Source organism: Eurypyga helias, unplaced genomic scaffold (genome assembly GCF_000690775.1).
Source record: "Eurypyga helias isolate BGI_N326 unplaced genomic scaffold, ASM69077v1 scaffold46422, whole genome shotgun sequence".
Lineage (NCBI taxonomy): Eukaryota > Metazoa > Chordata > Aves > Eurypygiformes > Eurypygidae > Eurypyga > Eurypyga helias.
In genome coordinates, this window is record NW_010238775.1 from 1 (window position 1) to 14,038 (window position 14,038).

The 14,038-nt window shown below is 44.3% G+C and overlaps 1 protein-coding gene across 2 annotated transcripts; it reads left to right on the plus strand.

The window, feature by feature from the left end:
• The first annotated feature begins 1,944 nt into the window (after window positions 1-1,944).
• ANXA7 (annexin A7) lies at window positions 1,945-13,590 on the plus strand. 2 transcript variants are annotated; one of them, XM_010147948.1, is made up of 12 exons: window positions 1,945-2,001; window positions 4,756-4,972; window positions 5,268-5,375; window positions 6,702-6,745; window positions 7,100-7,229; window positions 7,508-7,602; window positions 8,306-8,419; window positions 9,592-9,762; window positions 11,258-11,428; window positions 11,537-11,612; window positions 12,722-12,834; window positions 13,241-13,590. In XM_010147948.1, the coding sequence occupies exons 1-12, from the start codon at window positions 1,945-1,947 to the stop codon at window positions 13,361-13,363; spliced, it is 1,419 nt and encodes a 472-aa protein (XP_010146250.1). In that variant the 3' UTR covers window positions 13,364-13,590. The 2 variants fall into 2 exon arrangements, with proteins under 2 accessions (XP_010146250.1, XP_010146251.1); XM_010147949.1 differs by having other exon boundaries at window positions 7,127-7,229.
• Window positions 13,591-14,038: the final 448 nt, after the last annotated feature.

The following is a 14,038-nucleotide window of genomic DNA, read 5'->3' on the forward strand; positions in this document are numbered from 1 at the left end:
AGTCCCGGGCGGGCCCTGACAGCGCCCAGCCCGTGGTTTAACCCGCCACCGGCCGGGGGAACCGAGCGGAAATTCAAACCCGATGGGCAAATCTGTTGCTATTCTGGTTATGTTTTGGTTCTACATTTCCATCGGCACTTCTGGGGATGCTTTACGCTGCAGTACGCAAGGCCGTGCGCTACAGCAGCACCAGGCCAGTGTTTGCCAAGTACTTAATACTCTGAGAGTGACTAACTTGTCTCCTGTAAAACCTATCCACATACTGAAAGCTGTTTCAGTAAATACCACGGTCTGGTCATCCTAGGTGTTGAAGGAGACTTGTACCTGGGGTCAGAAGCAAGTCTGAAATCCCAATTTTGCATCATGTCCACCTAGTTATAAACGACCTGAAATAACTGAGGCGGCAGTCCTTAACTGACCTTTGTATTACTCTTTAAATAAAAAAGAAAAAAATCAGCTAGATCAAGCAAATGCAAAGAAAACCCTTTTGGTTTTTTTTTGTAATTCAGAAGAATGACAAATAGGAATCAAGGTCTTGTTAAGAGGGGGATAATTAAATCAAATACAACAATTCCCAGTACCTGTCCCAAAAGAGCTCACATCACAAATTGAATCCTAGAAAAGGAAGTGATACGACAATAGTAAGGAAAGTGTTAAACAATTTACCAGTGTGCTGCAAGTCACAGGTTTACACGGGTGGTTAATTTGCTAATCAAAAGTGTTGTCAAAAGCCGAATTTAAAGTCCATTCAGGAAGCTGTCAGTACTAAATACTGTACAGGTACTCGTTTAAGGGAGTATTTATTTCTTAGGGAAATAAATAGCCATGAGCAGTGTTTATGATTAAAGCATAGATTTACAAATACACCTCATGTTGTTGTTCTTCCCTCTTTATTTATTTGGAAGCCATGATCCAAGTTTATCAGTGTGAGACTGCACAGCTGTGCTTCTCTGCAAGTTGTTTGTGGCTCTTATTTGAACTAACCTACTCAAAGTTTGGATGTTTTCAGCATTATGTCTCAGATGTTTAATTCTGTGACCACCTATTGCCTTAATGGTCCAACACAGTAAGAATTCCACTTTCAAATATATTTGAGTTGGCCAGTGAATACCTAGAAATGTGAATAATCATTTGCTGTACTACATTCATTTTTTTATTTCCTATGTCCTTTGATTTGTGCAGCTGAGGTGCATACTGTCTTAGAAACATGCCATGAGTGACCCCCAGGCCCTGATGAGGGAATCTGGCTGGTTAGCATTAACATGAATTGTTTTTTCCTTGACGTTAAATGTTTCGTTACCTGGGTAATAGCTTTGAAACTCCCTGTCCAACTGGTTGGCAACATGGGGGATGATCTCTGTCCCATTCTGTTCCTACTCCCCAAGCCTCACTATCAAAAATGGGTCAGAAATAAATAGTTGCTGGCAGGAAGCAGAAATGTTACACAAAGTAATGCCGGGGGGTTACAAGTTTTGGTACTGCTCTTCTCACAGGAACCACCCCTGTGAGTGAAGGAGTGCGGGGTGATGTGAGACAGGTGCTTGGTGCAGCACTGGGGCCCTGCTCTAGCCTGACCCTTCTGTTCTGGCAAAGAGCTCAGCCCCCTCCGGCTGGCACCTCGTGGTGTACCCTGCATTTCAGAGCTCTCTGTGGAGCTTCAAGCCTCTTACCATGCTTCAGTGTCTACCTGACCCTAAATGAGAGTGGTACTTAATTACACAGTTGAAGATGCTTCCCTTCTGATTCCTGCTTGCTATGGTCATGTGTCTGAAAAAAAGGAAAGGTTCTATGGGTTTAATAGCTGACAAGTACTCCTGAGCAATTCTAAATGTACTAAACATACTGTTGAAGTAATTTAACAGGTAATTAGCAAGCAAATACCTACTACAAACTCATATATGGTATCTTTACAGTGAAAATATCTTTTTTTTTTTTTCCCCCAGAATGTCATACCCAGGTTATCCTCCTTCTGGTGGCTACCCTGCTTTCCCTGGGTATCCTGTAAGTATGGCTCTGGAATGTGTTGCATTCCTAATATATTTATATTTCGTGAATAGCCCTTCTTACTATGCTCTGTGTGTATGCAAAGAGCAGTTGTCTGTTCATATACTGTGTTCTCTAGAGATTATGGTCTTTGTTTTGATCTGTATATCCCTGAGGATGACTTTACAGTTGTCACGTAAGGATTCCAAGAGGAAAGTTTAAGTTTTCTTTTTTTTAAATCATTGCCTATTGTTTCAGAAAGGTTTTTGATTGTTTGGTCTTTGTCTTATGAGTTTGTTTTTATTTAAAATATAACTATTTCAGCAAATCTCTTTTTTTTTTAAAGTAACAGTTGTTCTTACATAAATATGAAGGTGTTTACCTGCAGGGTCAGAAGTAATCTCTGAACCAGTTTCTAATAGAGTCTACCAAATATTCCTCGTACCCGTATCCCAGGATTGACAGAGATGCTGAACAAACTTCAGTGGCCATTACCCTCAGAAAGAGCCTGGAATGCTTTACTCAAGTAGCCCAGCTTTCATAGCACACCAAGTAAATATTTTTCTGAGGATAAAGGACACTGTATCTTGACTTTGACCCCTTATCCTTCGGCTGCAGGACTTTGTTCCACCTTCCGCTCATGACTGAATGGACTGAAAACTCCAATGAAACTTAATGGAAGGCTGGAATGTATCAGGTGTAGCTGATACTGTTGTCTTTTTGGTATCATTTTTTTCAAAGCTAGACGCAACTGTGTGCTTTTATTAGTATAGCACTGGTCATACTGTAATGTTGGGAATTTTATATGGTTGGTATTTCATGTCACACAGAACTAGACTTAAGCATGGAGCTCAGCCTGGATCCCACTAAGATACAGAAAAGCTATAAATACATGCAGTATCTATAAATACATGCAATAAATTCTCCGATTATTTTGCTTCACAGTTTACCCCTAGTGAAACACTGAAGTCAGTCAAACTAAAGACAAACATGTTAGAAACTAGACTTAACGCTAGGATTCCCCTACTCAAGGTTCTGCAGAACCCTCATGATTGTAGCTGTAATTTAGCTAGCATTTAAATAGATTGTAGCTAACATCTAAAATATAGCTAACTTCAATGGATGGATTAAAAAGACTCTTTAGATTCAATATCAATGTTTCTAGGTTTCCTGGTCTCACTGATAATGCCTGAAGTGGTAACGAGTGCAAAAAAAAAAGGTTAGCCTGCACTGCTGGGGAAGAGAGTATTATAAAGCCTGGGCACAGTTATCTGGGGGTAGAAATCCTGGGGTAACCAAACCCAAGGAGACTTTTTGAGCTAGACTTCACTGCTTTCCAGCTTGTTTTTGTTTTCTGGGCTCAAGAATGTGCGTGTACTCTATGTAATGTGTGACCCATATTTCTAAAGCTAGTCAGTAAAGGTGATTCCCAGCAAGTGAGTAATGAGTCCTTACATTATGCTTTGTTATGAAGCTGATTAAAGACCTGCTTTTTAAGATCAAGCATATGACTTTTATAGGGTTTTCCCTTAGAGATCCTGGTCATTCAAGTAAGTATTTCTAATGTACGTTAATGCTAATAGCAACCTTTGTGGTATGACTTGTAAGTCATAAGTGTAGCAAAGCAAAGGCATATAGATGTTCAACTTGTTCTTCTTATTTAAAGCCTGTACTAGGTGTTCAGTCTGACTCAGGGGTCCAGATTTAGTCGTTGATGTCCATGCTTTATAAACTGGATTCTAAAGGAAATGGGGGGGGGGGGGGGGGGGGAGGGTGGAATTCAAAACGAAACACCTCTTGCAGGTTCTTATGATGTAACATTTGAAAACACTGGTTGCGCAAGAGAGGCAGAAGTTTCAAAGACACTAATCTCTTTAAAGTCCTATAAAAACACAAGGTGAACTCCTAACAGTTCATAGAGAGCAAGCCTGTCTGAGCAGGCTTACTTATGCAGGCCAGAAGTAGCAGCTTTCACCCCTGGTAAAGGACCAGGGCTCCGGGTGGTCGACAAGCGGAATGTAGCTCAGCAGAGTGTCCCCGCGGGGAGTAAGAGTGATGACATACCACTCTTTAGCAAGAGCGAAGTCAGCAGGTCAAGGGAAATGATTATTCCGCTGTGCTCATTGCTCATGAGGCCACATCTGGAATACCACATCCAGTTGTAACCTCCCAGTCCAACAGAGACACAGACAAACAGGAGCGTGTCCAGGGAGGGCTGCTCGCCTGGAGAAGAGAAGGCTAAGTGGAGACCTATTCAGTCTTCTGCTATGTAAGAATGAGTGATAGAGCCAGTGGAGCCAGAGTCTTCTCAGAGCTACACAGTGAAAGTGCAGCTGGCGACAAGCACAGGTTGTAATTGCATTTTTACCTGAGGAAAACATTTTTCACCATGAGTGGTCAAACATGGCAACAAGGGCCCGGAGAAGCTGTGGATTCACTGTTCCTTGGAGATACTGAAAACTTGAGGCGGCCTTGCGTGACCTCATCTAACACCGAAGCTGGCCCTGCTTTGAAGGTGGATGGGATCAGAAGCTGTCCAGAGGTGCCTTTCACCCTGTAGCACTCCCCAGTTCTGTGTCAATATGGGAGATGCATCAGAAAACCCAACCAGGAGGCCCCCATCCAGGCTTCAGGAATTCTGCTGCTGCCATTTCAAGTGCTGAATCTAATTATGTAATATACATTATTATTCACGTGGACGTTTTGGTAGCTTGGGAGTTGTTACTCTGATGCCCTGTTAGCAGGTGTACAGACATCGTATTTATGTTTCAGCCAACAGGACAAGAGTCTGTCTATCCGCCGGCCGGTCAGTACTCCTATCCCGCCGTTCCGGGAGGATACCCTCCAGCAGGAGGAGGGACCTATCCTGCAGCACCACCGAGTGCTGGGTACCCAGGAGCAGCAGGATATCCTGCCCCGGGGTGCTACCCTGCCCCGGGGGGCTACCCTGGAGCTCCCCAGCCTGGAGGAATGCCACCTTATCCTGGAGGTAAGGTCCTTTGTTAGAGTACCCCTCAGGAGCAGTTTCTGGTGTAACCATCCCCTCTGCTTGGTACAAGTAGCAAACAAAAGGTCCTTTGGTTGGGGACCGATTTAGATAGCAGCATGCAGGACTCCAGCAGTAAATGCCAGCGTGCTGAAGGCAGGGCCTTGATGCCTGTGTGCACTGCAGAGGCACAGAGAAATCAGTCTCTTGCGCAGCTCTGCTCAATAACCTGGGTCATGTTGTGTCAGAAGTCAAGTATAAAACATTAAGCGTGCTAAAGTCTTTCTTCTTCCCCCAGCTCCCACGGGCCCTGGGTATGGCGTGCCTCCCGCTGGCCCTGGCTTCGGCGGCTATCCGCAGCCTCCTGCCCAAAGCTATGCTGGAGGTGGACCAGCACAAATTCCAGGTATGTCAGATATAAGGTAGAACTTTAAGCATCCAAGTTTAAACCGAGACTCCAGGACAGGCAGTAACACGAGGCCTTACCTTTGTTACTTTGAGCTGCTGAGATTTGTACGCCGTACACCTCCTACCATCTTTCTTGACAAGACCACTGATGAGAACTGTCTCTGTATGTGCTACATCCAGAAGGGATGGCTGTCACTGATTTGTGGTCATGATGTAGTGGTTTAGGTGCTTGTCCTTCAGACTGCAAATACCTGGTGAGAACTGTGAAATCCAGAGTTCACATTCCCTGAGTATCTAGCTGTCCTGTTAATCTCAAGGAAATGGATGCATTTTTCAGATTGGTGTGTTCACGCTGATCCCGGGTGTGGTGGGGGAAGTGGAAAGGAGAATGCACACAATCGCCTTGAAACTGTGCAGTGCTTTGAATGCTTTGAGTGGTCAGTTGCCATCAAAACAATTTTTGTCCTGGAATGCGTCAGCTGAGTTTGCAAGAAATTCAGAGCAGCAAAATTTCTAATGACTGCTTTGTTAACTCTAATAATAACTAAGCTGCTGTTACAATTACAACAATTGTACATACGTATTATGCATAAAACCAAAATTCTGGTACAAAAAGATCATAAAATCATAGAATGGTTTGGGTTGGAAGGGACCTTAAAGCCCATCTACTCCACCCCCCCTGCCATGGGCAGGGACCCCTTCCACTAGACCAGGTTGCTCAAAGCCTCATCCAGCCTGGCCTTGAACATTTCCAGGGATGGGGCATCCACAGCTTCTCTGGGCAACCTGTTCCAGTGCCTCACCATCCGCTCTGGGAAGAACTTCTTCCTGATACCTAATATAAACCTAAAGATCTAGCTACATCTAAAGATGTACCTGTAGCTTTGTATTCACAGCGCTTTTGGTCACAAAATGAGATTTCTTCAATTCTTCTTGCACCAATGAATTCTGAATAGTTACTGTTTATATGCTGGTCATTTTAAAGTGTACGGTATGACTTTAAAAGAGAGCATGGGACACGCATTCTTCAACTGCACGGGCTGTCTTACCTTTGCCAAAGACAGTGATATTTAATAAGGAGAGAGCCTTCCAGTTCCCACAGCCCCAGCAGATGTTTGGAGAATGTTCCAGAATGCATCTGGGATTGCTCCCATCATTCCCAAGGGCAAGTTCAGTTACTGACCACAACAGGTATCATAACTTAGGAAACAGGTTTCGTGCAGTAGTAGGTCTGGAAATGGCTTTATTTTCAGATTAGATAGCATTTACATAATAAAGGAGACCTAATTAATTCCTTTTATCTTGTTCTTTAACTTATTTTCAGTAGGATACCCTGGTGGACAAGCGCCATCACCAATGCCTGGTCCGGTACGTGCTGTATCCTCTTCTATAATCAATCTTTTGTGGCTCCTATGGTTTTACTGTTTTTACAGCTGGTTCCAACCATTTACAGCGTGTTCTGCATCAGGAGTTCCCAGCTACACTCAGAGCCCAACCCCAGCAAACCCATAACCCTGTGTCTGTGTACACTCACCGAGTAGATCTTCATCCATACAGCTGGGTAAAGGCATCACTTTGGCATTGGCGGGCCAAAGCTCTTCAACACAACTAAATGTCACCCGGATTCTGTGTTAGAGGAAAAAATGGGGAACTAAAGGACAACTCCTGCAGTACTGATTCCAACACTGGGATTTTAATGTGAATTTAGATTGTGCAGGATAGCTAGTTACACGTGACTCTTCCTTTCAGCCTGCAGCAGTGGTTCAGTGTACCCAGGGCACAATTCATGCTGCTCCCAACTTTGATGCTGGAAAGGACGCAGAAATTCTACGCAAAGCTATGAAGGGCTTTGGTAAGTAAGCAACAGAAGCTTAAATTTCTACTGAGCTAACTTCTTAATGCCATTTTTTGTCCCCTTCTTCGTTTTTTTATTTAACCATACATTGTTTCTTCAGAAGTCACACTTCCAAAATGACTTGGGCAGTGTAGTAGCCAAAGTTACATAGGAAGTTCAGTAGACTGAAGTGGTAGTCCTTTACTGTGTAACTGTGCCCAAATGCACGACTAAAATGCACAGTCTCGGAGGGATTATTATGAGTTCTTCCATGAAACTGCGTTTCTGTTTCCAAGGAACTGACGAGCAGGCTATCATCAATGTTGTTGCTAACCGCTCCAATGATCAAAGGCAAAAAATCAAGGCAGCTTTCAAGACTATGTATGGGAAGGTATGTTGGCTTGGTCTTTCAGTCAGTAAACAAACCCAAACTTCCAGCTGCTGCTTTAACTGCCAGGCTGCGCATGAGTCCTGGGGAGTGGTTTGGGCATTTTTAAATGCACTTCTTTGGGTGATATTCCTTGTGTAGCGGGGAGCACCTGGTACTTAACATGGTGTTGTCCTGACACCTGGCAGAAGTGGGGTTGGGGGAAGGCTGGGAGCTGGTTCCGTCCCTGAGTAAACAAGACACTTCTCTGCTTTTGAAATGCTTGATAGAAGAAATCAAGCTTAAACTGGCCTTGTACTAATGTCTGAAACTCCTGAGGGTTTTATGCACACAAACCAGCACTGATGGGTTTTTTTATCTTAAGAAAGTGAGAAACTGGTTGAGGATTGGTTAGTCAATACAAGGCCGAGATAATTTAATTTCTTCTCTCTGACATTTTTGCAACTAAAAGAGAAATTTAATAGTTACAGCATTTTTCAGGTACCAATGAGGTCCAAATTAGTGAGGAGGTAATGGAGAAGAGCTGAGCTCCCAAAGTTTTGGACACAGTCAAGTTCTTTATAAGAAATAAAGCAAAGCTTTACAGGAAAAAGAGCACAAAGGTAGAAATCAGTCCCAAAAATAAGTTCTAGTTGTATCTTACTTCTGTATGTAATCTACGTGGCTAACACTCTCCAAAGCCCTTTTTGTGTTTATAATTGAACAGGATTTAATTAAAGATCTGAAGTCTGAGTTAAGTGGAAATGTGGAAGAATTGATCCTAGCACTCTTCATGCCTAGAACCTACTACGATGCCTGGAGTTTACGTCACGCAATGAAGGTACGGGCTTCCTGTGAACGGGAGAGTTTAAAACCGTTCCAAAATGCTCAGCTAAGAGAAGAGAAAACTCAATCCTTGCACTGTTGAAAAATCCTGTAGTGGCAAACAAATTTTGAAACTGTGGGGCTTAAAATACTTTTCTGTTGGGTCCCCCACTTCCAGCTCAAGAGCAGCTGTCAGAGGATGAAACGCTGCAGGACAGTTCTCTGCCACTTGGTCGTAATTTTGCTAAAACCTAGAAAGGGCCAGGGTGCCACTAAAACTGTAACTGCTGTTTGAACTGGAGGTCGTACCTCTCCTTACTAGGAACAAACCAGTGGTACTGAAGGATATTTTTGGATTATCCAAAAGGATAACAATGAAACAATACTTTCTTAAGGTCAGATGATGCATGTATCTGTTCAAGTATTAAGCCTGCATTAGGGATTAGGTGAGGTAGTTGGCTTAAACTTTTAACTCAGGTGAATCTGTACACCCAGTAACTAGTAACTGAACTCACGTACGGATGCAGTCCTAAAGAACGTGGAGCTTAAATGAAGATCTGGCTTTAGCAGAGGCAATAGTCACTCTTCACCACTTTTAAAAAAAACAGAGTAACATTACCTAGAAGCCTGACAGATCCACTCCTGTCTAATCCTTGCCTGAATAGCGATCACTATGCCAGTAAGATCTCCTACACAGAGCTCACAGTTAATTTTTATTCTGAGGAGAGGGAAACAACTGTAAGAAGTTTGTGATGGTGCTCCATGTTGAGGAAGCGGCTACATGTGAGATAGGGAACATACTTGTACACTGACCAAAACAGAATTTACATGTGTGTCTTTGGCTTTAATAATTATCATAAATCCCCACCTTCCTCCATTATGTTTCCAGATTAAGACTGCCAAAGAATTTCCTTCCTGACCCATTTTCCTCTTCGCTTTGGCTGATGTGACTGCTGTGAATGTATAGTTCTGGGGTATTTTTGGGAGCTGGTGCAGAACTGAAAGTTTGAGGAATCTTAATTCCATTTTAAGTATGCAAAGACTTGGTGGTTTCACACTGCAAGGATGCTGTCCTGGCAAGGTAGACTGTATTAAGGTTTGAAATAACAGATGACTGCAAAAGTACACTGTTGAAGAAAACTGAGTAGTAGTGCTTTGTAGTTATGCCCCCTTTTCCTCTGCCTACAGGGAGCAGGCACGCAGGAGAGAGTGCTGATTGAGATCCTCTGCACAAGGACAAACCAGGAAATACGGGAAATAGTGAACTGCTATAAATCAGAATTTGGAAGGGACATCGAACAAGACATCAGAGCAGACACGTCAGGACACTTTGAACGGCTACTGATATCTATGTGCCAAGTGAGCTTCAGTTTCTCTTTTTGTAAGACAACCGTGTACAGTCTGACCTTGATGCACGTAGTCACAGTGGCTCCATAAGTGACTTGCCTGTGCGTGCTTAGCAAGAGATAGGTTTTTAAATTAGCCCTGGGCTGTTAATGTATTCCCTAATGACAAAACACGACACTACGGTCCCCCCTCAAAGACGAGAGACTTCCTGTCTACAAAGCTGTGAACTGTGTGACCCAACTCAGCATCTGCCTTCGGCTCACAGAAGAGATGTGTCAGTACTTTACTGTGCAGACGTGATCAAGTGGCACTGTAAATCCGTGCTCTGCACTGCTGCTAGAGCAAGATGCCTTTTGTGGTTTTGCATGCATTAACAAAATAATGTGGGTGACTCTGCTGAGGTAACCTTTATTCTCACAGAATACCTGTGATAATCCCTACGAACAAGCAAAGAGCCACCAGAAGGCAAAACTCAAACTCCCAACTCACACCGTACTCCCTTCACGTCACCAGAATTAGGGAGGTGCTGCTTTTGAAAGTGCTGGAGCTTGCTTCTCCCACACCATTTACCAGGGCTCTTTCTGCGTCAAAGAACTTGCGTTGCAGTTACCCACGTTTAGGAAGAATCTGTACTAATGCATCTTCCCACGTACCCCTGGTCCATCTGCCTATTTGCTGTGAGAATTTCTACGACACTTCTCTACCTCATTTGCCTCTACCTTTGTGAGAGTTCGGCTGTGCACGAGGTAGTTGGATTAAAAAGTCAAAATCCACAAGAAAGCAAACCTTGAGAAGCTCATGCTGCTAATTTTTATTTTGATAAATCCAGTACGTTACAATAATTGACAACCACATCATTTAAATATTATATTGGCTGCTATAGCTACAACAGCGTTTGAGAGCATGTATTCAGCCTACTCAGCCGGTAGATGTAGCAGTACCCATCCATGCACTGGGCAGCAAAGGAAAACCAGCAAAGCACATCCAAAGGCATATAACCCTACTGACATATCACAGCTACAGTAAGTGCTTTCTGGAGACATTCTTACTTGAAATGAGCAAGTTCTAACTAAAATGGAAGACCTGAGATATTTCAGGTGTGCATATTCAGTAAGATAATTCATTAGTTTGTTTGGGAAGTTTCTTTGCAACTTGAAGCCTAGAAGCAAACAAATCAAGAGAAAGATAATGTTATTAAGTAGAACAGAGAATTAAGCACAGTACATAGTCAGAACTAGGAGGTGGTATGTAGGGGTGTAATTATCTGAGGCAGCACAGGTACAGATTAAAGCATGCCCTACAGATTCTGAGGGTCCGGGCCACTTTTGTAGTCGTAGCGTGTAAGAAATACTGAACCAATGAGTAGCTTTAAAGCACCGTGATTGTATTTCAAACTGGCATCACTCTTCCTGCATCACGCTTTGAAGATACACGCTAGGGGTCTACCGCGCGAGCAGTTAAAGCACATCCTTCCCTGTGTAATGGTGTCTGCTGTCTCTGCTTTTAGGGTAACCGGGATGAGACCCAAACTGTGGATTATCAGAAAGCTCAGGAAGATGCTCAGCGTCTGTACCAAGCAGGTGAAGGAAAACTTGGGACTGATGAATCTTGCTTTAATATGGTTCTGGCAAGCAGAAGTTTCCCCCAGCTGAAAGCCACAGTTGAGGCATACTCCAGGGTAGGAGCTCTTCACTGATTTCAAATGAGCTTGGTCAGTGTATGTCGAAGTAAGGTTCCGGCTGTCACTGCATTTCACTGTCAACATATTAATCTCTTTCGTTTGTAGATCGCGAATCGTGATTTATTAAGCAGCATTGACCGAGAATTTTCTGGAAATGTGGAACGTGGTTTGAAGACTATTTGTAAGTGACATGTTCTTCCTTCCCCTTATCCCTTAGCAACTAAACCTTGTAAACGTAACTGAAGAAAAGGAATCCGATTCAACACTGCCCACGTGGCAGATGAACACACAATCTCAGGCTCTGCTAGCACAGAAGTAACTTCAGTTATTCAAACTATTCACTTCACACTTAAGTGGAGAAAATCAGCACCCACCATGAAATCAGTCAGTCTGAAACAAGAAAAGGCTACGCAGAAGCGACTTGTCGCTTCTCTGAGAACGCAGGTAACTGCACAGCAGCAAGGGTCGCTGGTTAGCGCCTGTAGCTGCAGCTTTCAGAGGACCGGCGTAGCAGAGCCGTGGCTCTGGCTGTGCGGCACCCCAGCCCAGACAGCTGAGCCGCCCCCACACGTGACCTCAGGACCTCTTCACCCACAATCGCCTACTCCCCAGAAAAGCTCAGCACCAGACAACTCGAAGGCCCGTCTCGAATGCACTTCTTCCTGAAGTTCAAATCTGGCACAGTTTGCTGACAGTGAGCATCAGTAGGATTTACTGATAAACCTGCAGACATCACTCCTACCGCTGCTTACCAAAATGACACCATTTCTGTAGCCATAATGGATAAGCAAAAACTTCCCAGATTATATTCTACTCAAGAGTTCTGGGGGCAAAAATCAGCTCTGAGAACCCTGTGAAAGAACAAAGGCTTGTCTCTGGAGGGAATAATCCAACTGAAACGAGACCCATTCTGTAACCACTGCAGTAAGACTGCTTACAGTTGTACTTAGTGAGGTTCTAGCAGTGGAACATGAGTCAAGTACCCTGTGTCCCAGTACCAGCTATCCAAGGAGAAGAACCGGTTTTAGATTACCTATTTGGGAATAAAGGTTCAGCCAGCTTTGAAAAACACCTTCAGGGAAGTTAACTGCTAGTAACACTGAGTTTTCATGTGAAGGAATAACTCATTTGGTCAGCCTAAAAATAAGCTTAGCTCTGTAAAACAGTTCCTGTAACCCACAGTATCTGGATGTTCAACACCCACCTCTAGATGGCTACAGCAAAAATCCTGAATTGATTCTGCAGGTATCACCATACTGGGACTCACCCTAAAAATGTGCTTTATTGCAGTGCAATGTGCTTTAAATCGCCCAGCCTTCTTTGCAGAAAGACTCTATTACTCCATGAAAGGAGCGGGCACAGATGACTCCACCCTCATCAGAATTATAGTCACCCGCAGCGAGGTGAGAGACTTTCTCCCCTGGCCCTTCCTTCCCAGCAATCGCTGTTGCAGTGAATCTTTCACGGGGCTGAGGTTTAGCTGCACGTCTTACCTCGGTTTAAAGCCAGCTTTTCTAGTCATTTCACGAGCCCTGGCTGGACAGTAACACTGCTTGCCTTCCCTCTAACTCTGGCTGCCCATCCGTGTAGCAGAAGAGCACCTCAACTTCCCCGGTTGGGCGGGGGCAGGATAGAGCAGGGAAGAGCTAATGGGTTCCCCGCTTTGGGAGCGGCTCCTCCGTCCCTCGCGGGACCAGCTGGCTCGTAAGGCGTGCGGAGTTAATCAGTCTCCGGTCCGTGAGGGAGGACAGGCCTTAGGGTCATCCACTGTGATTAAGTTTTGTGCTGTCTGGTTTTTTCTTTGCATAGATTGACCTTGTGCAAATTAAGCAGATGTTCACACAAATGTATCAGAAGACTTTGGCCACGATGATAGCGAGTGATACGAGCGGTGATTACAGGCGTTTGCTGCTGGCAATTGTTGGTCAATAGAAGAGGATTATCTGGGGTTTGTTTTCTTTTTTAAAGCAAACTGAAGGACGTGTAACGTGCTTTATGCAGACACTGACCATGCTGGTGTGTAACAGAATAGTTTTAAACTCTGTGTAATCAACTACGCCTTCCTCATGATTCAGTAAGCTTGTTGCACTTGCGTTTGCCTTAATTTACAGCACATAATATTGTTTATTGTATAATAAAAGGTGTCTCTTGTCTATTGGGCTCCTTTTGACCCCGACAACACTGCCTCCCCTCTGCTGAGCTCGGCCAGATCGCCAGCACTCGGCAGGTTTCCTGCGGTCCCCAGACCTAACTGGGGATGACAGAGCAGGCCCGGGGCTGTCGCGTGAGGCGCTGTACGCCCCGTCGCTATCTTCCCACCCCGTGCGGAAAGCCATGCCGGTGAGTCACGTTACAGACCGTTCAAGGACCTTGGAAGAACGTGACTGTGCCCCCTGTTCAGCCTCTGGAGTTGGTCACCATCGGAAAGGAGAAATCCTCTCCCATCCAGTGCTGAAGTCCCTCCTTGCACAGGTGTGGGTCGTGCAGCAGTGAAAAAAGCCAGTGTCTAAATGCTAATGCTGCAGAACACGTGTAAACCCAAACTGAAAGCGATTGTGACCCACACAATGTAAAAGACCATGTGAGTGTTTTCAAAGGATTTAGAAA

Excerpts from the sequence above, each read along its gene's own strand:
- ANXA7 (XM_010147948.1), top strand. The coding sequence starts at position 1,945 with ATGTCATACCCAGGTTATCCTCCTTCTGGTGGCTACCCTGCTTTCCCT. Across the intron at positions 7,603-8,305 it reads TCAAGACTATGTATGGGAAG|GATTTAATTAAAGATCTGAA; the intron begins GTATGTTGGCTT and ends ATAATTGAACAG. Across the intron at positions 8,420-9,591 it reads GTTTACGTCACGCAATGAAG|GGAGCAGGCACGCAGGAGAG; the intron begins GTACGGGCTTCC and ends CTCTGCCTACAG.